This window comes from Plectropomus leopardus, chromosome 2 (assembly GCF_008729295.1).
Source record: "Plectropomus leopardus isolate mb chromosome 2, YSFRI_Pleo_2.0, whole genome shotgun sequence".
NCBI classification, from domain to species: domain Eukaryota; kingdom Metazoa; phylum Chordata; class Actinopteri; order Perciformes; family Serranidae; genus Plectropomus; species Plectropomus leopardus.
In genome coordinates this window covers 15,411,423-15,438,771 of record NC_056464.1, presented here as the reverse complement: position 1 = coordinate 15,438,771, position 27,349 = coordinate 15,411,423, and the positions used below count along the sequence as shown (strand labels likewise).

General features: G+C 41.1%; 1 protein-coding gene across 2 annotated transcripts in view; it reads right to left on the bottom strand.

Annotated features, from left to right (window-relative positions):
* Positions 1-27,349, bottom strand: part of LOC121954787 (ataxin-7) — a 35,453-nt gene that overhangs the window by 3,103 nt on the left and 5,001 nt on the right. For both annotated transcript variants that reach the window (XM_042502498.1, XM_042502490.1), the window contains 10 exons: positions 25,584-25,796; positions 25,320-25,388; positions 17,754-17,858; positions 10,120-10,411; positions 7,659-7,993; positions 6,758-6,840; positions 5,804-6,084; positions 5,437-5,626; positions 5,161-5,282; positions 2,201-3,371 (listed from right to left, as the gene is read on the bottom strand). In XM_042502498.1, coding sequence (XP_042358432.1) covers positions 2,201-3,371; positions 5,161-5,282; positions 5,437-5,626; positions 5,804-6,084; positions 6,758-6,840; positions 7,659-7,993; positions 10,120-10,411; positions 17,754-17,858; positions 25,320-25,388; positions 25,584-25,788 — 2,853 coding nt within the window. In that variant the 5' untranslated portion in view covers positions 25,789-25,796. The remainder of the gene's footprint in view (positions 1-2,200; positions 3,372-5,160; positions 5,283-5,436; positions 5,627-5,803; positions 6,085-6,757; positions 6,841-7,658; positions 7,994-10,119; positions 10,412-17,753; positions 17,859-25,319; positions 25,389-25,583; positions 25,797-27,349) is intronic.

Below are 27,349 nucleotides of genomic sequence, written 5' to 3'. Positions count from 1 at the left end.
TTTCAATCAGTAAAAGTGACACAATCTGGGCCTTCAATGGTACTCAGTACTTGAGACACTTCAACCTCATTCAACAAAGGTGGAAAACTTAAGAGCACAAAATGTGTTTTGTTTGTTCACAAGCTTAAACGCATGACGCTTTAAGTGGTGAAAACTGACAAGCTCAACCCATTAAAAGCTACGATTCCTTCTGGAAGCAGGAAAACCTGATTTAAAATCCTACTGACATTTGTTGCAATGCAAATAACTAATACTCCGGGTAAAGAGTGTGTAGCTTTCGTCATATTTTCAGATTAGAACAGCAGTTTTGTAAAACTAGAATCACCACCTCCGCCATCATCCACATCTGTCCAGACTCATTTAATTCATGTGGCGAAGACTTTGAAGGAATTAAAAGAAGGTATTAAACCTTTGAAACCTGGAGCGACATCACTTTTTTTGTGCTGCTTTGAGACGTCCTTTACAAGTATTTTAACCTTATAACCCTGAGCAAATCGGTGCGATTTCTTTAAAAAGTTAAAATCTCTTGTGGAGAAAGGCCTATGAGTTCACATTCACACATTCCTGCATTTTTTTACACTAATTAAAACACACTTTTTTAAATCAACAGTCTGTAATATATTAAATAAAAAATAATGTCAAAATGTCAAAAACAGTGAAAAATGCACATCACAAGATACTTGAGCCCAGGGTGATATCCTGGAATTGCTTGTGAGTAGGGTTGCCCCAATTTACCAGCTGAACAGTATCAGCCGACATTCGCCTTGTAGACAGTCATCAGCCTATCGATGTATAAAATGACATTCACCGATGGCAGAGCTGATGTTTTTCTCTTGAGCCATATTCTTTTTGGGCACACTAAAAAGCAGGGCTGGAGACTAATGGCGTCCCTTCGTCCCGGGGATAATAGAAAACTGGGGCAAACACAGATCTTTATATTTTCCTATCATGCTACATTTTGAACAACACATCTGTTTTGAAATCAGCAGGAAGAGAGCGAGTTTGCCAGTTTATTTAAATAATAATGCTATCAAGCTCTGTTGAGAAGAAATGAGCGCTGGTCAAGGGTAAATAATGTTATCATGATGTAATCTTGTAAAATCTCATTTTTGGCAAGAAACTTTAGCTGTCTGAAGGAGAAATTTGTTGATGTTTTGTAGCTATATAAAAAATAGATATTAGAAAAGGGAATTATGATACATTATATATACAGTAAAAAAGACGTTTTTTTAAGTGAAAAGTTATATCAAAGGTTTTTTCATAAATGTATGACTGAATCTGTGTTCATTTGTTTTAGTGTGCTGAAGGGATGAATTGCTTTAAAACACACACACACACACACACACACACACACACACACACACACACACACACACACACAAATGAAGATTTCTTTGTTTCCCAGTCACAGAAGAAGATATAAATAACAACAAAAACAAAATAAACAGCAACAACACAAAAACATCAGTATCAGCTCAGAATTTTGCGATTTGTTCATCCGTATTTGAGATCCGACCAACAGCCCAAAATCCAAATGTTTTCATTTTACATTCATATAAAACTGAGCGAAGCAGGCAGTCTGTACTGCCAGTTAGCTCGGAGTGCAGTTTAAAATAGAGCTGTCAATTAATTAATTATTTATAGCAATTGAATTCATAGCATTTTTAAGTCATATTTTAATTGTCATTATTTTGCAATCCAAAACAGTTTTGAAGTCTATATTGACAAGGTAAAGGAATTCTTACCAGATCATCTTGATTAGGAATCAAACGTAAGCAAAAAACTGCACGAGACACATAAAGTGAGCATGTTTGTTAAGGGGAGATTCATACCGTTGAACCCATTTTCACTCAGATATATCGAGGTCAGCAGTTATCGAACCCCTGTGAAATGACCGTTCCATTTTTCCATTGCCAAAATGTAGCCTAAATTTGGAGTGTTATTCGGCCCCTTTACTGAGGAGCTAGTACAAGGTACAGAGCTACAAAGTACAAGGCTAAGTACAGCCTCTCAAAGACGGGAATGCTGGCCGGCGATTAACGCCATGAAACCCAACATTATTTTCGGACCTTACACGCATCGTGATTAAATGCGTTAATGCTGACAGCCCTAGTTGAAATATCTGAAATGTAGGGGATGAGACATCTATCTCCACTGGTACTCGAATGCATTCTGACTGGTTGAGTAAAAAAAAACCCACCTGATGTAAATGGGAGTTGTTCGGTAGCCCTGGCGTCCCTGGAATGCTCCGCCCATGCTTCCCATGGATGTTGTTAATGGCAGGTGACTTGGCCACTTTGGATCTACCTGGTCCAGGTCCTCCTCCCCCTCCCCCTCCTCCTCCGAGCCCTCCTCCCGCACCTCCACTATTAATGCCGCTGGAGGCAGGAGAGCTTTTGCGCTTCTTGCCCTCCAGGCGCCCGTCTGAGGAGTGGTGGCTGAAGTTGGTGTGGTGGTCAGATGAGGATGAGGACTGGTGGTGTACAAAAGGCCCCAGGGAAAGGGTGGAGTCACTGCTGTTCATCACCACACTCATGCGTTTGATGGATTCTGCAGGGCTGCCCGAGGGAGGACCTCGTGCTGGCGGCCCCGAGGAGCCACCTGCTGAACCTCCAGAAGACTCGGCCTTGAGGCTGAGTGAGTTGGTCCGCACAGTGGGGCCACAGTTGAGCCCCACGCTGTGGACTCCGCTTTGGGAGGAAGATAGTGACGATGAGGATGAAGGACCTAATGAGCCGTGGTGGTAGGTGCTCCCTGAGCTGCCGATATTTGCACAATTCTTCTTATAAGAGGAGGAGGAGGAAGAGTAGTTGGCATTAGAAGAGGAGGATTCAGAGGGGCCATGGGATAAAGAGAGAATAGAGCTGTTCTTCCTCTTCTTCCCCGAGCTGAAGCTAGTGTTGCTACTGTTACTGTTGGCTCCACTGCTACCCCCACCAGTGGAATTGGGGATGACAGGTGTTGAGGAGCCAGAGGACATCTCCTTGGGCCTGAAGGATGACGACGACTTGGTAGTGCTGCTGCTGGAGGAACGGGACTTAAGCGCCCGGCCTGAGGCTAGGGAAGGAGCTGAAGAAGAGGAGGATGAGGACGAGTGGGCTGAAGGCATCTGCGGCGACGAAGACACTTGTCGGGCCTGCGTAATGCCGTAGGCCGGGTGCTCAGCCCCGCCCTGTGGGGAGCTGCGGGCATTTAAGGTGGTCCCATAGGAGAGCACAGACTTGCCCTCGTAGGATTGGCTATAAGGAGTCTGGGGCAAGTTGGCAGGTGGGCCCAGGAAGCCTGAAGAGGGAGTGCTACCATGAGAATTTGTGCTTGTCCTATGGGTAGGTGCAACGGAGGAGGAGTTCTCCAAGGCCAAGGGGATTTTCCTGCAACAAGGATAACATCATTCATTAGCAATGACATTTAAAGACCATAAAATACAAGTAGGCTCATTATTAGGGCTGGGTCGATATGCTATCTCCCAATTTCATATTTTTATGATACTTGGATGTCAGTTCAAGATGTATCTCTACAAGATGTAGATGGCACGGTTTAGATTTATTATCTAGGAAAATGGAAGTATCAGGACCAGGATTTGACAAAGAAAAACTTGATTGGGACATTCCTGACATCTAATGTCAGTCAGTCTATATATAGTCTATATTCGCAGTACTATACACTGCATAGAAACATAGTAAACAAACTAATAAACAAATTTTATGGTCTTATTTTAACAGTTATACACCAGTAAAGACCTTTGTGACCTTGTTCTGTGAAAAGTAAAAAATTAAATAATCTTTACATGAAAAAAGGCATGTTAGATGTACAATAAAATAAATCTTTTTTTTATGTACAGCTGTTCCTCCTAATCAGACTTGCAGTGTTTCCCATACACTGATGCCACAATATCAAAACTGACTGCCACAGATTGATACTGTATTTTTTCAGTATTTAACATAGCTAAAATCTTATTCCATTGTAGCGCTGTACTCAGCGTATTGATTCCCTCAGCTTCTCTCGCTAGCCACCCTGCAGTCCTTAGGCCCATTTCACACAGCGCGCGTCAACAGTGCGTGTCTTCAGCCTCGCCGAGCTGCAGCGTGTTTCATGCTTGTGGTGTTCACACATGCAGCATTGTTGCTGCTGCATCACATCCCACAGATAGTTAGTACTGTATTTCCATATTTATAAGCACAAATTCCACACATTTATGAAGTCGTGTAAGCTCCTGCATTGCCGACAACATGGGCCTGTAAATGTTTTAAAATAAAATGTATCAACAACTGATGGGATTCTGTCCACAGAGACGCTGCCAGAAGGCTTTTGTTTTAAAAGGGAAGCAGGGAAGTTGCAGTGAAACAGGCATCTTTGTCTTTGCTTATCTGTGATAGAGGGAGACTTTTAAACTGCAGTAAAAAGTGGTATAAAGTCAATATAATCATCAAAACACAATTTTTACTGATTATTTCTGCTGACAAACGTGCGTGGCATGCATAAAAAAAATCGTCGAGCCATCGTTTCTCTAGATGTGCTGCAGTTGAGACGTACCTGACAAGCGCTGCTCAGGCGGGCAGTGTGCATGCTCCAATTTGATAACATGGGCACCGAATTACAAAAAACCACATTCAGCGCAGCTCACACCCTGCTGACGCGTGCTGTGTGAAACGGGCCTTACCCTTGTCCCCACTACTAGGAAACTACTTGCCTGGAACAGAGCGAGCAAGCGCTTCTGAGACAAACTCATTAGCGGCTGTAGCAACTTGAATTCAGCCAGAACCAATCCCAGCAGCAGGCTTTAAAGCAGGTTGAATTTAACCTCTGCAACCGCAGCAACAGAAAGTTTGCTGATCCGACAGGGAGACTGCGCAGGACTGGCTGAATTCGAGTTGCTTTTTAAGAAGCTTAAGGTCAGTTTCCTTGGACCTTCCACCATTTTCTGCCTTCTCGCTTTGGCTTTGTTTTTCTTGAAACAGATAATGTCCCATTACTCATAGATTGCCACAATAAAAGCGTTGACATCTTTCCACCTCCGCATTTGAATTATACCAACTCAGGCATTGAAAAAATGTTAAAAATCATATAAGGAAAAATCGCGATACCTATGTGAATTGATTCCCCCTCACACTAATTATTAAGTCTCTGGACCAAAATAAAGTTTAAGCAGGATGGACTTACTTCCACATCTGAGAGTTGACGTGCTTGTCCATCATTGAGGTTAGGGCACATCGCACTCTGTCCCATCGCCGGTCAAAGGAGTAACAGCCTCTTCCAAACAGTCGACTTCCAAATGTACAGTACTGGGAACAGAGAGGAGGAACCCGTTATCAGTGTACTGTAAATCAATCATAAAATAGTACTTAAAAATTCTGAACCAAATAATGGATTATCTACAATCTTTCCTACTAAAACCACTGTGACAAAGAGAGACTGGTGATGGCAGGGTGCACTTACAGCTGCCGGTCGAGGGTGATAACCTGAATAGTGACAGTCAAGTTTGTCAGCGCTGTCCTCCCTCTCCTCGTTCTCGCCCTCATCACTGGAGGGTCGGGAAAACCCATCGGGGATAGTTTGGGCATGGTGTGGTGATTCGTGGACTACTGCAGGGTCTCCGGGGGTACCACCTCCGTGACTGCTGTTTAGTCTAAAAGACAGAGAGGGTGGCAGATTATTTTCAGCTTTATCATAAAAATGCGTCACATGCAAAACTGTAACTGTTTGTATCACCTCTTCTCTTAATGATGACGGACAGATTGTCTGGTGTCGCTACATACAGACAAGACAAAATTAAATACAAGAAAATATCAGGAACAGGACATACCGAGGAAGACCAGGGCTCTGAAATTTGGGCTTGCCGACTGGCAAAGGCTTAGTGGCGTCTGGGGCGGGGCCGTTGCCATGAGCAACCTGGTGGGCATCATGGGCAGCGGCAAGGTGGGAGGAGGGGTGTGGGTCCCTGAGAGAGGGGTTTTGCTGGGAATGGGGTTGGTGGAGTTCTCTCTCCTTCTCCCGCTCCCTTGCTCTGTTCTTGTGCTCTGCCAGCAATGTGTCAAAGCGCTTCCTCCGCCCTGGCACCGCCCTCCGCTGGCTTAAGGAATGTGTCTGGTGGGACATAAGAAAAGTCAAAGGTTAGAATTATTGTTTGGGAGGAAGGTTTGCTTAGGTTTTAATCTAATGATGGCCTCTTTTTTTTCAATCCCAATTTGTAGATGAGAGACGCATCTCTGAATTTTTGGGGAATTTGGCATGTGTGTGCTGGGAACCAGATGAATCTGCAAGCTAAGGTTTCATTAGCAGATGAACAAGTGGATCAAAAATGCTTTTCGCCTTTCCTGTTTCGAAATATAAACAGAGCAAGAAAAACAAATTCAATCTACCAAATTCTGGTATTGTTATGCTGCGTTTCAGTCAGTGCTCCCTCCCTGCTTTCCCCCAAAGGCTCATCATGACTTGTGATATTGAACGTTATAGATCAAATTGAAATTAAGTTGAAATTAAAAGCACTTTGGGTTACCTTTGGGTATGAAATGTGATATATTCCCAAATGAGTCCAAAAAAATGTTTATGCAGTGTTGCTACAGTTTACAGTTCCTTACACATATAGTGAGGAAAATAAATAGCTTGGCTTTAAGGAACCGGTCTTTTAATGGAATTTGTTGACAGCAAAACAAGCCAATGAGAACACTGCCAGCCTTATTTTTTAAAATGTCATACGGTCTACACCGCCTGAATACACAGCCCAAAAGCACAGCATGAAGTGAGAGAGACTAGTTACCTTGCATGTTAGGGATCTTGTGCATGGTTTCCGAGCTGTCATATCCACAACGCCACAATGGATATCTGCATTGAACTCACGTTCTGAAGGCACAAGAGAGAAAATCGTTACTTACATGCATTGTGACACATCACCTGCTCTGGTAACTTGCCAAACTGTAAGTTGTGTTATGTAAAATATTAGCCTTGGATGAGCCAAAGCCTTTCACGCTGATGTGACGTTGTAACTTTCAGTTTTCCTGTTCATTGGCAAACTTTAGTGCTTGTGGTGTACATTCTGATATCTTGAGGGTAAAATGCGCCCTGGAGTCTAAATATGTCTAATCAAGATTAGAGAAAAGAAATCATTTTGCTAAAGTAAAAAATATATATGAATTAAAAATAGTTTGTCAGGGCTGCATAATTTAGTTTTTTGGCTGTCGTTGCCGTATCAACTTGCATGATAAACACGTTATGAAAGACTGCAATATTGAACACAGGGATATTTTGAGTTAGCTAAAAGAGGGTATCAGTCGACAGCAGCACTTTAAAATGTAACTCATTCTTTTCTTTAAATCGATGCTTCTTGTGTTCAGGGCAACGTTCAATTTCTTCGATAAATGAATGTTAGAAATAATTCATTTTCATGTTTTTTCATTTCACAAGCAATTTCTTGTATTTTAGCTGCATGCTGAAAGCAGCAGGAAAGCAAAACTAAGTACTCCTTAATATCAGTTTATTTATTGTGAGTAATTTTGTCATTGCAGTATTCAACGTTATCGCATATATGTTATTTTCCTCATATTGTGCAGCCCTACTGTACACCAATTACAACCTGAATTCATAAATCAGACCTCAAAATGCAAAACATGGACAGCACAAAACTAGAACACCTGTTTCCCTCCATTTCCACTCCAACTGACCTGTCACTTTCTTGTTAAGGTGGCGTCTGCTACTGGCACTGCTGCTGCTGTCCTGCTTCTTGTCTGAGAGGACTGAGAGGTGGCCCTTGCCGTTGGGAATCTGACCCGGGGCCAGTAATGGAGGCTTTGGTATGGAGGGACAGTTAAGGCCTGGTTTAAGGGCTGATGAGGAGAAGGAGGAGGTGGTGATGGTGGTAGTGTTGGAGCTCACAGTGGTGCTAGAGGAGGATGTAGAGGAGGATGAGGTGGTGGCTGGGGCAGATAGGGCCTGCACCAGCTTAGCTGACGAGTCCACCCTCAGATGCATCTTCTCCACCTTGACAGCCGGGGTGAGGCTGGAAGAAAAGGTTACAGAGATGAAGAGGGCAGCAAGGAGGAAGCTGAGAGTTAGAAACACGGAGCCGGTGAGAAACGCATGGTAAGAGACAGATGTGCACGTATGGAGGGGGCTGGGAGGACAAAACATAAATCTAATATGATCCATCATTTATCAAAGACTTGGTTTAAAAAAAACACAGAGGTGTCAAAATACATTGTTTTTCTCTGACAGATCTTGAACACAAATCCTGGCTGAAACAGAGATTTTGACAATGACAGCACACTGCATTTTCAACTCTTCATATAGATCGCAGCTTGTCAAATGAGCAGGAACATTTCTAACGCAAGCTGACTTTCAAAGACAGGCCAGTGTCGAGGAAATATGATTATTAAAAGGAGAATAAATCTGAATAAAACTGTGCAAGGTGATGTGAACACAAGCTTTCAAAGTTGGGAGAGTTCAGAATTAAATATGGTTTTGCATTTGCATACACAAATCATAACACTGTCAGGATAATTCCATTTTGTTGACTACACCACTGATTGATTACCAAAATGTGATATAACGCATCAGTAAAATTATCTAGTTAAAATAGAAAAGAATACCAATTTCGCCTTTCATTTTATAAAAAGATCTGACATTGATGCTATACTTGGGGAAATGTTATTGTATGAAGCACTTACAGATTTGTTTGTATAGAAAGTGCTCCACAAAAAAAGACTGACTGATTGATTATTCAATAATATTGTATATAACAGCTGCATAGTTGGACAATTGAATAGTCATATCTAACAATGTCTGTCCATTAGACTGATGAGCTGCAATGATACTATTGTCAGCTCTACACTTAAGCTCCCTGGGCTGAAGTTAAAACTGGGAAATCTGAGCAAATTGGCTCAATTTCTTTTAAAAAAACATGAAAAGAAGGCTACTTAAAAAGAAATAACCCAAAAATTAACAAAAGGTTACCTGAAAATTAGCATGAAAAGAAGAGTAAAAAACGACAATGAACGAGGAAATGACCAGCCAAAAGTTCCAATATTAAAAAAATACACAGACGTGCTAGTGATTTCAAAAGAAATCAAATGGATTTTCTCATGTTTCCAAGGTTTAAATGCTTGTAAAAGGCATCTGATTGAATTAAGTTTTTTTGTGCTGCATACAAAAAAAAAAATCAGTCAATCCAGGTTTCAAAGGGTTACGCGATAGTCTCACAATATTTCAAGTCTATCTTGAAATGGTAGTCAGGTGCCCATATGTGCCAAAAGAAACATGGCAATGCTGGCTCCATTTAGCTGGCTGCACTAGTGTATATTAGATTATTAGGGTCTTAGCGTCAGGCAATATAGCCTTCACCAAGCTGGCAGCAGGGACTAATGTATGAGATGGAAGGAAATTGGGAAAAATGTGGGTTTCTTTAGAACATCCTTAACTAGCACATAGCATATCTATGTATAACAGGAAATCAAAATTGACTGAGGTTCCAGGCTGATAAACTGTTATTGGAGCACGAAGCGAACAGGGGTGAAAGTCTAATTGCTCTTCCTGTTCATACTGAACTTTAAAAGATCCCTTCCTAAAAGAATGATTAAGATTAAGTTGGCTAAATCACTTATTTAAATTTGGTCACACACATATTAATCAGAATTTAGGTAAATAAAAGTATTGGTTCAAACTTTGTACCAGGAAATTTTCCAAAATGAAGGAACTCAGATTCAGACTAAAAAAAAGACTGGAACATCCCTGCAAAGATCACTTATGTACTGTAGACTTGCACTGTTTGGTCTTTTGTGAACAGTTTAAGGACACAGTTTCATCCATTTTTTAACTTTAAAAATGATAGAGTGGTGTTTCCTCTCCCCACAAAACCACCTCTGGTCAAGTGTATATCCACGAGAGAGCATAATAATCAGGCAACAGCCAAGATTTGTTTGTTGTTGTTTGGCCAACTCATCAAATTAATGTTACTTAACTACATCAGAGTAAATTAACAGGAAACAGTAGTCATAACAGCCCATTAAATCAGCAAACATTATATTTATAGAAATGATTAATCGTTCAGTTATTTGTTTTGATGTATATCAGCATAATGCACAACCTAAGCAGCACAAAATACCGCAAATGTTACACAGTGACACTTACATTTTGTCCGGCTGGGGCGTCCTGAAGGGCGCACCAAGGGGTCTTCGCTGAAGGCCTGGCAGCTTGTCTTTGGCTGGTTTGAGGAGTTTGGGATTGGAGGAGGAGGAAGCTGATGAGGAGGATAAGCTGGATCCAGCGGTGGAAGGTCGGCTAGGGATGCCTCCACTCACCACTCCAGCTACAGCCCCTGAGCCCAGCCCAGGCCCAAGTCCGCTGCCACTGCTCCGGTTCCTGCCCGACACAGGGAAGGGCGCGGTGGAGGCTGGTTTGCTGGCCGAACTGTGTCTTCTCTCTGGAGCGACAATATAAACCAGGCTGACATTAAAACATAATAATTAACTTGATTCAACAATCAGGATGAAGCATCACAAAGCTTGGACAGACTTATGTATTTGGGGAAATGTGGCAATAATTGGACCAGGAGTCAGGAGAAAAGGCACACGGGAACATGGAAATCTTCCTCTGACAGTAGTGAGCAGGTTACCTCGACAGCAAATAAGCAGCATTTGTGATTCATGCCAACTCAGCCTGAAATAGAAGCAGCCAGCAGGTCAAGAACTTCATTTCCTGCCTGAGCTTCTAAGAACAGCGACTGTGCGAACTGATAAAAGGCAGTATGACAGCAGAGGAGGTTAGGGTGGTACAGAGATGTGGATGGAAAGACAAAAATAGAAGAAAGAGAAAAAAAAATGCTCATCACTAAGTGCTTGCATCCACACCTAAAATCTTTTCCTATGAAACAAACTAAGGTACACTACCGCTTCCACACACAATGAAACATCGGTCTCTTGCAGGTGCTCCCAACAGTAATCATAGAAGGGTTTGGGGTTTTTAAAGGAAGCTCTCATCGCTTGCTATTTTTAGTAACAGCATACGACAACAAAATAGCACACTTAAAATAATTTCATTGACATTACCACTAATGTTCCACAGCAGAGACTCATCTCACCATAACAGAGAAGCATTTGAGTCTAGAGTTCATTAACTGCCACAGCAGAGACTACCCAAGAAAAAGGCCGAACAACAACCTTTTTTTTTGTAATTCTGAAGTTACTGCGAGTTGCATCAAAGTCTACTACTGTGTTTATATGGAATCAGGCAGACAATACATGACAGTACAACACTGGACAGCACAGGACAAATAAACTGTCCGACAGTATGGAAAGACGATAAGTTATGATGGTTTTGCTTTATTGTTTACAAAGAATGGAATAAAACAATATAGGAAAAAAATAGCTTTGAATAGCAATAGCATCTAACTTTACCGTTGTCAGTATCTCTGCCAGAAGGATTGAAACGGTTAAAATGACCATCTCAGAAAATATCCCAGTGTCTTGGTATCACAGTATTACAGAATTATCATTATTATCAGCTACAATGACCCTTAAAGGAATGAACACACACATTTTTTTGTTTGTTTTATAACTATAATTGAAATATGAAGCCACGTTTTTAATAAAACTATGTGTAAAAGTCTCACTTTAGAGACTAACTAAAATAAAGGTAAAATTTTTGTTCCAGCTGCATTTTTTCAATGCTGAAGATAAGCAAATGTACACTGTATGATAACCATCAATTTTCATATCACAGCGTACCTTGGAACTGGTAATATGCTGCAACCCTATCTTCCAGCCCCACCTAATTTTACGGTCCTGCTCTCGTCCACTAAAATTATATCCAGTTTGCCATCTACAGTCTCCCCGATTTTATAATAACGCAGCAAAACAGACATACTGGGCCCCCTGGGGTCAAGGAGAGAGACAGACAGACAGACAGACACTCCTGCTGCTCTGACCATAAGTGGAGAGAGAGAGTGCGACAAATATACAGAGAGAGAGAGAGAGAGCGAGTTGTTCGCTGAAGAGCTGAGGACAAGCAGGCAACTGAAGGTTAACTTGACCCTCTTTTTGTCAATACTGATGCATGAGCAACATGGCAAAGAATGAAGAAAAAAATAGCGGTAAACATACAATGAATTTTAGGCAATTCAGCTTCAGGAGCACAAACGGGTTTTCATAGAAAGCGTCTGTCGGCAGCTAGCTAACCTTTGACTGGGCTAACTTCCATGGTGTAGTGGGGAAGTGGGCCACAGGCCAAACTCAGTCTCAGCAAACAATGTTGTTGCTGCAGAAACAGTGGAGGTGAGGCTAACATACATGCATGCACAGAGCTGCCACTCCCCATTTCCCTCAACCCCCGACGCACACAAAAACACACAAACCTTCAAACTGTACAGCCTTCTTCCAATTTCCCTTTTCAGGGCGAAAAAAAAATGCTTTTAAGAGTGCCCTCTTCTCACCTAAGGGCCTCTCTCCACACACCCATTCACGACACACTCCGGATATCTTCCCTCCCTCCACTTAGCAGCCTTTCTTTCACTCCCTCCTGCCCTCCTCTCCTTCCCCCTGCTGTCTGTCTTGTCCCAGTCACAGTCAACAGCACACCCTGCACACAAACTCACACCAGGAAACCCCAGCGTGATACTCAGTGTTCTGTCCACAAAGCACTGTCTCTGAGAAAAGAGAGCCAACACCAGCAGCAGAATGAACGCGGAGCAAAGAAAAATGCGAGGGAAAAAAAACAACAAAAAAAAACAAAAAAACAGCAGACACAAGGAATAGGAGGAGCCTTAATATCCTCTTTCACACTGTCAAACACTTGGCTCGATGCTAAGGGGAATCCCTGGCTGTGTAAGTGAGAAAAACCCTAACATACAAGTGAGATGGCCTTGCAAACATCTCCACAAGCCCCACGTTCAAATTATTACATGGCCTGGCCTCTGTATGAAAATAACAAACCTGTTCTTCTAGTCAAAATAACAAACTACGGTTAGTTTCCTTGCTATATAAGCTCAGGGTGCAAAATGAGTTTTTGTGTGTTTGCCTCAGCCAAGGTGCTGCAAGGAGACAAGCCTTTGTTCGACAAGTAAGTTCACAGGCAAATGCATAAAGCGGCAGCCGAGCTAGCAGCTTCCCGTTCTGCAGTGAGTGTCACCCCTGCTGGGATCAGCCTCAGCTGAGAAGCACAAACACCTAACGGGAGACAGATGGGCTCAAAGAAGCACGCTAAAATCATATTGAGACCATCTCAATGGTGCTGAGATCAGTGCCTCTACCCTGTGTTCACGCTACAAGGGGTCCTCCCATAATGACATCAGAGGAAGGGAGACAGGAGGCAAATCACAGCAAGACCACTCCTCCTCTGTATGGCCACATTTTGTGGCATCGCCATAGAAGCTTACCTAGATTTAGACCGTTCTAGTGTGGAGCTGAAACAATTGGTCAACCAACAAGAAAATGTTTACGTCATCTATCAAACAAAACGTACCAACCGTTGTCTGGTTTCAGCCTCTTAATCTTGAGGATTTGCTGCTTGTCTCTATTTTATATTGTGAATGGAAAAATCTTTGGTCTTTGGACTCTTGGTCAGAGAAAATCAGACATTTGGGACCTTACATCGGGCTCTAGGAAACTGCAGTCTGCACTTTCTACTATTTTCTGATGTGTTTTTGACTTAAGGATTCATGTATTACAAAAAATGCATTATTAAAATCATCAGATTAACCGATTATGAAAATTAGCATTAACTGTTTTGACAATCTGATTGAGCAGGAAGTGATAAATCCATACACATATATCCAATAGAGGAAGATGACGACATAAAAAGGGCTGGCAGGCAGCAGTTATCATCAGAAAACTTGAACTCATGTTGTAAGTGATCCATACTAAATGAAGAAAAATTGTTCAGACAGCTTGACTGATTTGCCCAGAGTTTACATGATCTTTGTTAAGAATAACATTCTCCTTGACATGACACTGCTATCAAGTTATTTTTTACTGGACGGGCCACAAACCAGGCTAGTAAACAGCAGAGCAGCATGGAAGCTACTGAAAATGTTACGGTGGTTACTTACTTCGTATATCTCTTTCTTAATCCGTCTCTCTCTCAAGCCTTGATGCCAACTAATTGAGAACAATGTTCGAGTGCTGCTTGGACAGAGACAGACAGTATTTTCTGGCAATTGTTTATTCCATTATGCCAGTATACAGGCTAAAAAAAATGAATACACCCAGGTGTTGTATTTGCACCACTGCCGATGGAAGTGCATTGGAACAAGCGGCAATAATTACCCATGACTTCTTCAGAGTTATTTGACCCGGGACACAATGCAGATTATAACGTTTCCCATCAAAAAAAAAAGCCAGACGTTAGTTGGTGTAAGTGGGTTTTTTCGGTGCCACGGGAAAGGGGCTTTACACAATTAACTTTATCCAGATGAAAGCATAGGAGAATCTAGTGGACTATAAGTATTATGTGCAGCTGTGTTTACAACCTTGGAATCAAAGTGGTATTAAACGTCTGCCGTCTTTTTTTGTCGGGGTGAATAAATGTCCTTAAAAGTTACTGTCTTTTTACTTTACAGCTCTGTACATGCATGCACAGCTGGTGTCAGGTTACTAGCCAGTTATGTGACTTTAGCTACTGCTTTCTACCAACTAGGTCAACCCTTCCAAGAGGTATGACGATGCTGCTTAAAACCTGGGTCTTAGGTAGAAAACACGGAGTTGTCAAAGCACATTTTAATCGTAATACCAAATTAAGACATATTTAATGTAGTGCTTTAACATTTACATTTCATGTAAGTTGGCTCAGCTCCTCCAGACTTAAGACGAAGGTATTTGATCCATGTCTGTGGCCTTTTCTCTTCTCATTTTTTAAAAATCTTTTTTCCCTACATACTACTACCATTTTTGGGACTGAAAAGAAAACTCTTTTTTTCCCAATGTGATTGATTGGAACAGCTGTAAAAAGAGCACATCATAGGCATTTGTCAGGGATTCCCATATACACTCAGACTGAGCATCAGAACGTCAGGTGCAGTGAGGCCCTGGGTCAAAAAGTTTGCATTCACTTGCCTCTGCAGCAGCTGCTCCTCTTTTCCATCAATCTACTATGATTAGACAGCTCCGACCGGATCGACGGATCAATTATCCACCCCACAGCTCAAGCTTAGTTAACTGCTGCTGATGGAAAAAAAAAACTCCTGAAACGATATGCCCGCATTGCGTTCACGGACACGCAAAAAAAGATAAAAAGGGGACCAACTTTAAAGTAAGCTACTGCCACACATGGATTCCAGTTATGTGGGAAACATTGTTTGTGCAGTGTTGGTCGTCATTGCCTCCAGTTGCCTGCCTTCTGTCTGGACTGCAAGCTTATGTATAACTTAGGTTGCAAAGAAACTCCTACTTGAATAGAAGTCGAAGGACGCACCATAAGCTGCTCATTCAGCAATTATTAAACTTTAATCCACACAATAATTTAACAGCATAAAGGTGATGGTGAACAATTATTATGATTAAGGCTGAATTAATCGATCAGATATCAAATATATCAGATTCTGCAAATTCACAAATACCATCCTGTTAAAAACGTATGGCAGCCACATGCTGAGATATTTTTATGATGTTTTAATTCATAGGCACTGTAATGCCATCCCACATTTGTCCACTTGTCTTCAAAATCCTCATGCAGGTTGTAACAGTCGGGTCTAGACAGACTTGTATCAGTCTGTTGTGTGGGAGGAGCCCTTCTTTGAAAAAGGTCGAACCAGTGGCAAGGACACTGGTTTCGTTAAGAGCAATATGCCATCATAACTCCCTCTTGTGGCTGACCCTGACTACTATAATTGCTGCCACACTTCATGGGGAATGCACAACACTGAAAAGATTTCAGTGACAACACTAAAAAAGTTTTAAGAAGAGAATGATATCAGATGTGTGATTCAGATGCTGGGAGTGGGAGTGTTTAGGTTTGGACAAAAAATTATGCATTCCAAAACAAAATCAAAATTCTGTTTTCAACTTCTTAAATGTTAATATTTCTGTTTTTTGTTTACTCCTCTCTATAACAGTAAATCTTTGGGTTGTAAAAATGCAAAATTTGAGGACGTCATCTTGGGCTTGGGGAACTTAACTTAACTTTAGGCCTCAAGAAAATGTAAACCGGTGAGTTGTGAAAGAATTCACCCACCTATAGTTGTAATAAATGTATTGATTAGCTAGAGACCAATACCAGGTTTTGTACCAGGCTGTACACATGTGTTTAGGCTATGAAGTTGGGCATTTTGACATGGGGGTCTTTGGGGATTTACTCTGTTTTGAAGCCAGCCTCAAGCAGCCATTCGTTGAACTGCAGTTTTTGGCACTTCCAGACTGGCTTCATTTTTCGGCTTCGGAGGTTGTCACTTGGTATGTACACTCTGCTACAAAAGCCCACAGCATGACAAGGTGCAGAGTGTCTATTCTGGCCGAGCGCTGCCTGTTTGGAGTTTTTTTCTAGTCGTTGAGAGTTGAAAATATTTGGTTGAACACGGGCTGCTCGTCACGGTCACTTTTTACCCAATCACAGTGAAGGAGGTGGGACAAATAGCCTACCACAAAGACCAACCAACAAATTGCAGTGCAACAAATGAATACTGAAATTAAAAAAATAAATAAATAAATAAAAATACTGAGCCTACACAGACTGGAGGAACATCCTCCCTTGCTACGTGCATCAGCTTTCCCTTCATCCAGAGCACATAGGTACTCAACCTAGTACCAACATATTTACTTCCAGACATACTCTGTATCATAGCAACCAAAGTGTCTCAGCTGAAAATATGTGCACCTCTTTGCCCTTTAGTGTTCTGCATTTAACAATTAACAATTATTTAATGTTTAAAAACTGGGTCATTTTTGTCATTTAAAAAGCAACAATATGCCCAAAAACAGCCTAACAATAAAGCAAATGAAGCATAATTATATAGCAACAAAATCAGGATTAATGATGTAATTTGCAAAACCAAAAAAAAAAAAGGGGAAATTCCTTCACCAAGACAGCTTTTAAAACAATTCATAGACTATGAAGAAAATAACTGACAGATTAATCGACAATGAATATCGGTAATTGCAGCCTCAACTAATAAAGCAATCTTAATTTAACAGCCCTACATGACATGACATGGTAGATGTCACTCTAACATGCAGCCTTCTTTAACATTTCAGTAATACCAAATAAGTTTGGTGGTGAGAAGACAGCTCATTTCTTCAGCGACTGTGGGCGTCTGTGAACTTGCCGTGAACGCTGTCAACTTTAAAGAGAGCCACAGTGATGCAGTCACTCTATTCACAGATCTATAATTCATCCATTTACTTTAGCATTTTAGAGACCCAGCTTAACAACTAAGCAGTGCACTGAAACGCACATACACACATAGCTTAAGCATTAACAGAAATCTGATCTAAAGTTTAAGTTAAAAAAAAAAAAAGTACGTTACTGCAAAGACTGGGAGTGCCACATCAAATATTAAAATGAAAATTGTAAACACACACAGGTGAGATAGTGAATTAAATAAATAAATAAATAAATCAGAGTTTGTGGCACTTCATGGTATATGGCTCCTACAGATGAAGACTACTGTGTTACTTCCTTTTTCACTAATCTACTGCATCTAACATCCGCATTCATTCCACCTACTTGCTTGGGGTCATCTATAAAATTCAGAAACTCTGCATGGTTTTTGCATGAAAGATGCTGCTGAATATATGTGTGCATACTTATGCGTGTGTGCGCTTGTGCATGACACTTACCGTAGTGTGCTTGGAAGGCTTGGGGCTTGACTACCTGGCCACAGTGGTTGCACATCACCAGGTAAAAGTCGTCCTGTGCGGGACACTGGCCAAATATGGGCATGTCTGTACACAGAAAGAATCAACCAGACAGGGCACAAGTCAAGGAGAGGCAAACATAGACCTACATTCACCTGGTGACCCAGCTGGCAGCTGACTGACTTCAATGAAAAAAACATTTGTTGTCATAACACTGTAATAGCTCCAGGTGGGGTAACTCCAGTTTATGGCATTATCTTTTTACAAAACACAAATAAGGAAAATTGATCATGTCCTGGATAAAATTTAGATGTTATTGCACTGTACAATAAACACATAAAAAACTGAACATGAACGAGTTCACTGAAGGCAAGCCGACAACCAAATTCTGCACGTGCAAATACAGATTATTCCAAAGTAGCAATTTATCATCATACTAAGAGTCCCCATTTATCATAGCCAGTGTCTTAATGATCAGAAGCAGAAGTGCTGATCTAACAATCCAAAGGTTACTCGCTGTAAAAGAATCAACATTTCTCCCAGATATAAACAAAAAACACACATAAAATGTATGCCGTGTGGTGTGTGTGGAGGATTTGTGACTTAAGAGCCATCATTACGGAATACAATTCAATGTTTTTCCCTCATGCTTCCTGTGTTGTTCTTCTACAGCAGAGATACTCAACTTGCTTTGCTGGAGGGGCACTTTTACAAAATGACAGGAGGCCAGGGGCCAGTCGCAGCAGCCTCATATAAGGATTCTGGGACATTTCTAGGATAACGTTGCTACGATTGAAGGACATTTCTAGAATCGTAGGACGTTTGTAGTATTTTAGGACATTTTTTGGATTTTAGGGCATATCTAGGATCTTTAAGATGTTTCTAGTATTTCAGGACATTTCTGAGTGCCAAGATGGGAATTGTCCTGTAGTGCCACAGAGGCAGTCCAACTGTCAGGCACACAATCATTTAAAAGCAAAAGGAGCATGAATGCCAAGGTACATGCATGGCATGTCTGCAGCTCCAGCATCTCCAGCCCCCCAAATAGTTCAAACCATGCCTCACGCTTCACAAACCACTCTAGCCACTCTGAGGCATATCAGAGGGAAGTGCCGCTCCTCACCAGAATGTGATCAAAATTTACCATGGCGCAAAGAACCAGAAAGCACCTAATTAGGGAGGCTAATTAAGAGATTTCCTGGGGCATTATGATGAGATGAGCAGAGGACAGGATACAAGAGGGGAGAAGTGGAGCCCCTTTTCAATATGCACTCTCCCAGGGCCGTCAAGGGTTCTCCAAATACCACTGGACGAGTCTGGAAGGGATGAGGGCCATTAAGCAAAGACCATTTAAAAGGGCCTACCTGGCGGGATTCCCTTTCAGGGAGGTCAGTGGCAGTCTTGTGTGGATGAATTGACAAGCCTGATGCTACTTAATATGTGTCAATTGTCTGAAGCCACTCTGCTAAGTGTCTCCTTCAACAGTAGTGGAGCAAAAGACTTACTTTCAGTGGCTGGGGTCTGCCAAGGAGAAAAGGCAAATGTCTTCACTTTATGGACGAAGGCATGTAAATTATATAGAACTTGAGTAGGGAAGCACACTGCATATGTGCTCAAGCAAGGGTCTGCAGGAAAGTGACTCACTGGTCGTCACTTGCACAAGTGTAACGCCTCAGACACACTGCATGCGTGAGCAGCACATGATAGCAACCTCGGCGCACTGCTGTGTCTCGCACGTTTGCAGTTGTAAAACTGGCAGCGTTGCTCCTGCAACGCTGCTGCAATGCTGCCTGCTGCTGTGAGTATTACATTTACACAATTATAAACAAATATTCCATTTGTTTATGAGGTTGTGCAAGCTCCTGCATTGTTGGCGACACGGTCCTGAAAATATTTCAATATAAAATGCCTTGTGTCAACAGCTGAAGGAATTAGATATATTTATATTTCCTCATGTCTGTGACAGATAGAGAGCTTGAAACTGCAGTAAAAGGTGGTATAATGTCAATATAATTATCACAGTCTATTTCTGTTGACAACCATGCATGCCACACAGAGAAAAACCAACAAGAAAAAAGCAGCTGAGATACACCTAAACAGCACTGCTCACTCAGGCAGTGTGGCTGTTCTATCTTGTGAACATGGGTGCCGAAATAAAACAACAGGTTTTGTGATGTTCACACGCTGCTAACGCAGACAGTGTTTCCAGGTATAAGTCATTTAAGTGGTAATTGGAGGCTGGCCTGAGTTCTGGGTAACTTTTTGGTTTTACGTAGCTGTTTTCATCCAGTTCTCTTGATGAGCCATTCTCCAGTACCACTAGCAAAGTAAAGCGAGAGAGAGCACACATATTTGCTAAATCAATAACTTTCCGTGTATTCTCCATTAAAAACTCCACCTTCTCTCAGACTCTTCATTGAAACCGGCCAAGAGCTGCAGAGTCCAACAAGCCAACCACATTTCCTTGCAGAATCAATAGCAAGGTCAAACAAGACTCATTCCCAAACTGCTGCTGTTGTTCATTTGGGAGCGTTCTCCAAACGGGTTGCTCAACTATAAAAGCAGCCCGACTAGATCGCCTCCCCACTCTGCATTCAACACACTGGCACCGACTGAACTGTACCACTGAAATGGCCTGACTTGAAAAGTGGTCCAACACCACTGTGTCTGCCCCCGTTCTCGATCTCCATTTTCTTCTTGTGCGAGGAGGAGATGAAAAGGATAGAGAGAGCAACGGAGTCCATGTGGAGGAGAAAGAGGAGACAGAGCGAGGCCAAGAAAGGAGCACAGAGAAAAAAAACAGAGAGAAGCAGGCCGAGGCGTCGCCGAGACAAAGCGAGCGTGAGCAGAGGACCAGAGCTAGAGGAAGAGAAAGAAAACGTGTGAGCATGAGACAGAGGAGGAGACTGAGAGTCCAGTTAATCTCAGCATCCTCATCCATGACAGTGATGAATGATCTAGTAGCAGCTCTGGCTGCCTCTGAGCAGCACACACGCTGGCTGAATGTGACCTGTGGCTGACACTGGCCCTACATTTCCCAGCCTCCCTGACTGTGACAGAGCCACCGTAAAATGTATATGAAGCACAGCAAACGACAAGTGGATCCATCAGTCATCAATTGCCGTATATTTTTAAAATATGTTAATAATCTGAGTGTGTCAGAATAGCGGTTACACCACAGGAGGAATCTGTTGGTGAGTCATGGTGGAGAGGTGTAGTCATCAACTTGTAATACCCCTACTAGACACACACACATAGAAACTCACAGAATAACTCTCTATGAACACGCACTTCTGTCCTGAGCAGCATGTGATGATCTGGCCCATCACACAAACAACAGACGCTAACAGACGCTGCTACATGACACAGACATGTTTCACTTGCATGTCATGTAGCCCATCGGCCTCATATTTTAAAGCTTCATTCAGCCTCTCTGTCTTCCTCTGAAAATGCTTTCTTTGACCTGGAAAGATATAATAATCTCATCCACTTTAAACACAGCTTCTTCAGCACAAAGCAGACAAAATCTCTTAGGGGGGCTGCCACCCCATTGCCATATATCTCACACTATTTTAAATACTCTGTATGAAATATGAAAGCTCTATTTCTCTATGCCTCTGGGACATGTGTTATTGACATTGCGCTATAGTCTTAGGGTATGCACACAGACTACACTGTTGACCAATGCATATGCAACATAAGATAAGTGCCCTGTTAAACAGAATGCAATTAACCCTTTCCTTTACAGGAAGAGAGAGGGAGAAGAAAAAAAAGACTATAACTGGACACACTGATGACAAAAGCGAAAGCCAAAATCAAGTGACCAAAGAGAACTGTATGTTAATCACAAATGTACTTTCTGCAAGGGGTGTAGGAAACAGATCATGGTTTGGGTTCAAAGGAAAACATTTCTGACAGAAAGCCCTGAAGGTGAACTTATCCCATGTGCTGATTTTGTCAGTGGAGTCAGTTTAAAGTTAACTTAACCACACTCTATATCTTACAGTTATGTGGCAGCTTCGTCTGTAATTGTGTTTAATGGGCAAATGGTGTCGTCTCATATCAATCGCAGGCCTCTGATAATGCTGATCTAATCAAAATCGCATCAATGCAGACTTTGTGATGCTGGCAAATATTGTATTGTTGTCCAGTGAATCAATATAATATTGTATCTTAAGGAAACTGATCATTTACACGCCTACTTTCTGTAAGACTGAACAAGAGTAAATATTTGATCTGTGTTATGGTTGCCCATATGGATTACTTTTGGAAAGACTGAGAATTAAACATTGCAAAACAATAAAGATACAAGATTTTCTTTTATTTTTATAATTATAATTATATAAGGAAGAGTTAATCCCCAAAATCAAAACTACATATTTTTCCTCTTACTCGCAGTGCTACTTATCACTCTAGAATGTTTTGGTGTGAGTCGCCGAGTGTTGGAGATATTTGCCTTCTCTCCAGTATAATGGAAGTAGATGGCACTCGGTTTGTGGTGCTCAAACTGCCAAAAAAAACCAAAAAAACAAGATCTGTTGATTATCTTGAGTAATCGGGTCATGATTTCTGGAAAGAGACATTGCTGTGGAGTTTTTCAAATGTATGTTTTGCTCTTCAGTACCACAAGCCGATTGCCATTATGTCAATTATATTAAAGAGAAGGCAGACATCTAAACGGCTGATATCTCCAACACTGCAACATACACCAAAACAATCTAGACTGATAAATAGCCCTACAAGTAAAAGGAAAAACATGCTTTCCTGATTTTGGGGTTGACTGTCTTATTAAGTATATGACATAGCTAATATCCTTCTTTCTTTGCCAGTTGAACTGTTACGACTAACTGTTTGTACATTATTATAACTAAAATGATTAAATGTAAAGGTCATTCTTCACTGAGATATGACTTATGACAGATGCCCTGTTAAGCAAATGCATCCAAAAACATCCAACATTCAACCCACATGTGCCTCTAAAGTGTTGGACAACTCGGTGTCCAAAGGTGTTCTATTTTAGGGGTCACCAAAGTCCGAAAACTGTCAAAGTGAAAGACAGTTATTCACACCACAGTGATCACTTTGTCGTTGGCTGTAGACTTAATGATGGTGACGATGATCTTGTGGTTTTTGCTTAATTAGTGCCATTTTTCTCTGCCAAATTATACAGACAAATAGATTTTCAAACTGGAAAACAGAGGATTCATTTATTTTCACTATGCAATTAGCGCTGAAATACAGATAAAAAAAAGGACACGTTAATCTTGGTGTCCGAGTAGCTGTGATGGCTGTCCCCTAACAGCACATGGTGATGTGTCTTCAGCAACACATAAAAAAGCTTTCTCCGAAGACATTATAAGTCGCCATGAATGTGGAACATTATTGAAGCACGAAACCTTTCATTAGACTTCATTTAAGTCCCCCTTCACACTCATTTTAAAGTATGTAAAAATTAGAATTAATTTCTATCATTTTTAACACGGTTTTCCCACATAAAATAATCCAAAAAATGGGTTGGAAGCACATCTGCTCTTTAGCCCTCGTTGAGAAATTCTGGTGTGGTAGGTTTCACTTTTGCTCTCTGCAGAGGTGGCACAGCGCTGCAAATATGTGTGGAGATTGGTCTGGCTTACGAAGACCGGTAAAGGAGCAGTGCGCATCATGATGGATAATGTTAGCTTCAGAAGAAACACTGAGATTCAGCTTTACATGTCTGAGCCTCCATCAAACTCAGACTCAGATGGGTCTGCTGTGCACCGAAGTCAGCAACGGGCAGACGTGTCAGAATAGTACGTGTATTTAGCATCTTTTATTTGTTTGTTGTTTTTTGTTGCTGTTGTTTTAGCTTGTAACAAGCAGTCGTTAGTGGTTGTGAAATTGCATTACATTTTAATTACATTGGTCAAGTTTACATCCATTAACTGCACGCTCTAACATGTTTATTGCCAAAACTTACTATGCTAATGCAAAGTCTCTATGTACTGACAAGTCTGCTCTGCGCTGGAGGTTTCAGCTTTCTTTGCCGGGTTGTGCTGAAGTCTGTACCCCCCGTTGTTGTCCTTGTTGTATCCTGTGTCTTACAGAAATTGTTTTTTGTATAAATGACGTACCTAATGCAGTTTTAGCCGAGCATATGTTTGAATCTCAGATTTTAGGGAAGTCATCACAGACATTGCTCCATTCAGTAGAGGAGTGTGATAACACCTCTCTAGTGACAGACTTTACACAGACACAGGTCAGTATGGTCAAGGTCTAACATTTTAGTGGACATAAACAAAAGAAAAACACACTTTTGATTTGAGAGGGACTCTTAAAATAGGTTTTTGAATTTCTCTGTATCACTGGAGTCACAAAGGTTGTTTATCATTCATTCATTACAATCTGAGTTCAAAAAAGGTTTCCTATTCATCCTGTAAACTTGATCATTTTGATGTCGCTCTCAGAGCTCTGCAAGCCTGGAAAACAGCATATGATTGTTGATTTATTGTGATACAAGATGCCATTTTATTGAGGTCACAGTTTACCTTTGTAGTGAGGCTCATTCTAAATGCCGGCCTGCCAGCGGGACTAATCAGCTAACGCTAAACAAGTCGTTTCCAAAATAAGATTGCGGTTCAAACTGCTGTGAAACATCACTCCATGGCACAGGAGCCAGATGATGTGTGTTTCTGACATTGATGGCTTTATTACCCATGTCAAAAGATGTCCACTTTGAACGTACTGCTGGTTCAAGGAAACACTGTAAGGAAACCCACAGTATGTTTTAAGCTTTAGAGAGAAATCATGGTTACTGACACGAACCTAAATCATCTCATCACTTTATCAGATTTTTTTTTTAACCATGATGATGGCAGACTTTCAAAGATTACATTTCAAGGGGCCTGAAAAATTCATAAATTTAGATTACATGCTGTTTGGTCAGCAAGTGCTTCAAAAGACATTGAAAACTTATCTTAAATCTTAAATAGTACTATGACATAGAGAAGGCTTTTACAAAAGGTCCCAATCACCGTTTTAGTAGTGACCTTTACATTTGAGAAATCACACTAATTTCTATAAATTATTTCTCCTTATTTCAGTAACAAAATCCTTAAGGCAACAAACTGCTGTTGTTTCAAGATAAGGGAAGACATGTAAATATGGTGGAAGGTTTTAGGCATAAAATGGCAGAAATGTGCATACTTCACTATAAAGTCCATTAAATGCATTCTCCAAACAGAATATGTCACTGTTATTACTATGTTTGGGCATAGACCCAAGTGCAGCGAGTCTAAGTTTTTAACCGTTAAGTTATTTTAGGGGCAGATGTAAATGTCAACTACCACACGAATAGGAGACACGTTTCACTTATTGCATCCGGTTGTCCGATCAATTCATGATGCGCATGATTTACAGGACGACTCGTGTAAAGTGTCTAAATCCATGTGTATGCGTGCGTGTGTGTGCGTGTGCGTGTGTGTGTGTGTGTGTGTGTGTGTGTGTGTATGTGTGCAAACCTCCAGAACCAAAATACACCTTTGGCCCTAGAGGGGGGAAAAAAACACTCACCTTCTCTGCACAAACGCATGGCTTCTCGATTTTTCCCGAAGTCTTTGAAACTTTCCTCTGATTCAGCACCTGAAAATGAGGCGATCCGACACACAGACAAATAAATAGTTGCACTTGCTTGCCTGCTCGTGCTGTTGCTACCAGTAGCGCTTCTTCATATTCCACCAAAAACTGCATGCAATCGGCCAAAAAACAGGACAGGACTGGCAACTGTCGCGCTCTACCTCGATTCCTCGCGCACGTTCGGGACGCTGGGGAACTCACCGTCGTTGCCGTGGAGTTTGGCGGCGTCGACCCAGTTGCTCCAAGGCTGTCCCAGCATTATTTCTGGACTAGGCAAGGATCTCCGCTCCGCAACAGTCGCCATTGCTGTGGAGCCTTCTCCCCGCTGGATCTGCTGCTGCTTCAGCTGCTGCCTGGCCGCTCGGCGCTGCTCCCCCCTGACGTCATCCTCGGCCCTTTCCGACATTCTTTCCGCTACAATGTAACAACACGAGAGTCAGCGTTGGTCGCGCTCGGGATAGGAGGACTTTTTCACTGATTGACACAGGCAAGCGCGTGTTGTTTTCACCACACCCGCCCTCTTAAAAAACACAACCTGTGTATGTGTGTGTGAGTGTATGTGTGCGTGTGTGTATTGTCAAGCAACAAGTAGGCTACAAATACAAATCATACAAAATATAAGGCATTATAACGAATTAACTGGTAGATTATCTGAGGGTTTATGGATCCCTGTATAGTGAGATTAACCCTTTGAACCATTTCAGTAGCTGAGATGCGCGGTGCTATATATAGAACTATGTGTGTTGGACGAGTGCTCTAAGTAACAACAATTTCTGTAATTTTATAATATATAATGCTGCACGATTTGATGCGATCCTGGAAAGTCCTGCAACTATTTATAGTTTTCTCTTTTTTTTTTTCAAGCACGTAATGTGCTGTTTAATGATATAGGGATCTAATGGAGGTGGGTGGGAAGAGAGAGAGGGGGGCGGGTGTCGCGATTAATTTTATTTATTTATTTATTTTTGTACTGCAATACTATATGTCACGCAAATCCTTGCTGTCATTATATATGCATGTCTTGAAACTAAATAATAATAACTCGATCACAAAAATAGAAACCTGAGAAAATTGTCTCGATTTCTTTCAAAAACACGGGAAGAAGGCAATGAGGAATAGAGTAAGAAATTACCAAAAGTTTGCAAGAAATTAGTAAAACGTACAGGGAAATCACCTGAAAATTACTAAAGAACAACAAGAAAAACAACCATACAAACAACACAAAAAAGAGACAAAGACAAACAAAAAGAAAACGAAAGAAAAAACAAACAAACAAACAAGATTTGGAAAAAGTTCTTACAAATGTATTATAATTCTTGAACATATTTTTAAATATGTAATTATGATAATTATAAATATAGATGTCCCTAGCTTTTCTCCCTAGACATTTTACCTTGGACAGATTTCCATAACCTTTTTTTAAAATTTTCTTCTAGAATATTTATTTCTTACAAAGTTGCTCATTGCCTTTTCTCCATGTTTTTGAAAGAAATCACACCAATTTGCTCAGGGTTCAGAGGTTTAAATACTTGTGAAAGGTGTCTAAAAGGAGCATAAGAAAAGTGATGTTGCTCCAGGTTTAAAGGGATTAAATTTATTTGACATACAGTGCTTCACTACTACTATACCACTATTTTTTAAAATTTTCCCTATTAAATATAACATACACGCAGAAAGTTTAAAATGTATCACTTCTTTTTTTTGTCTTTAACTAGCCATGATTTTCCTTTTTACACCTTGCAGTGCTGCTATTCTTTTAAAACATAGTATTTTACTGGATTTTATTATTTTAAGGTTTGTGGATTTCGCCTTACCAGTAGTCTCAGTATAATACTATGATTTGTATTATGCTTTGCAAGTAAATTAGGGCTCCAGTAATGTACTAATTTCACAATATATCATGAAATACACATGGTCTGAAAATGGGGGATCATCATATCTGGCATGTTGACGTATACAGTATAAAA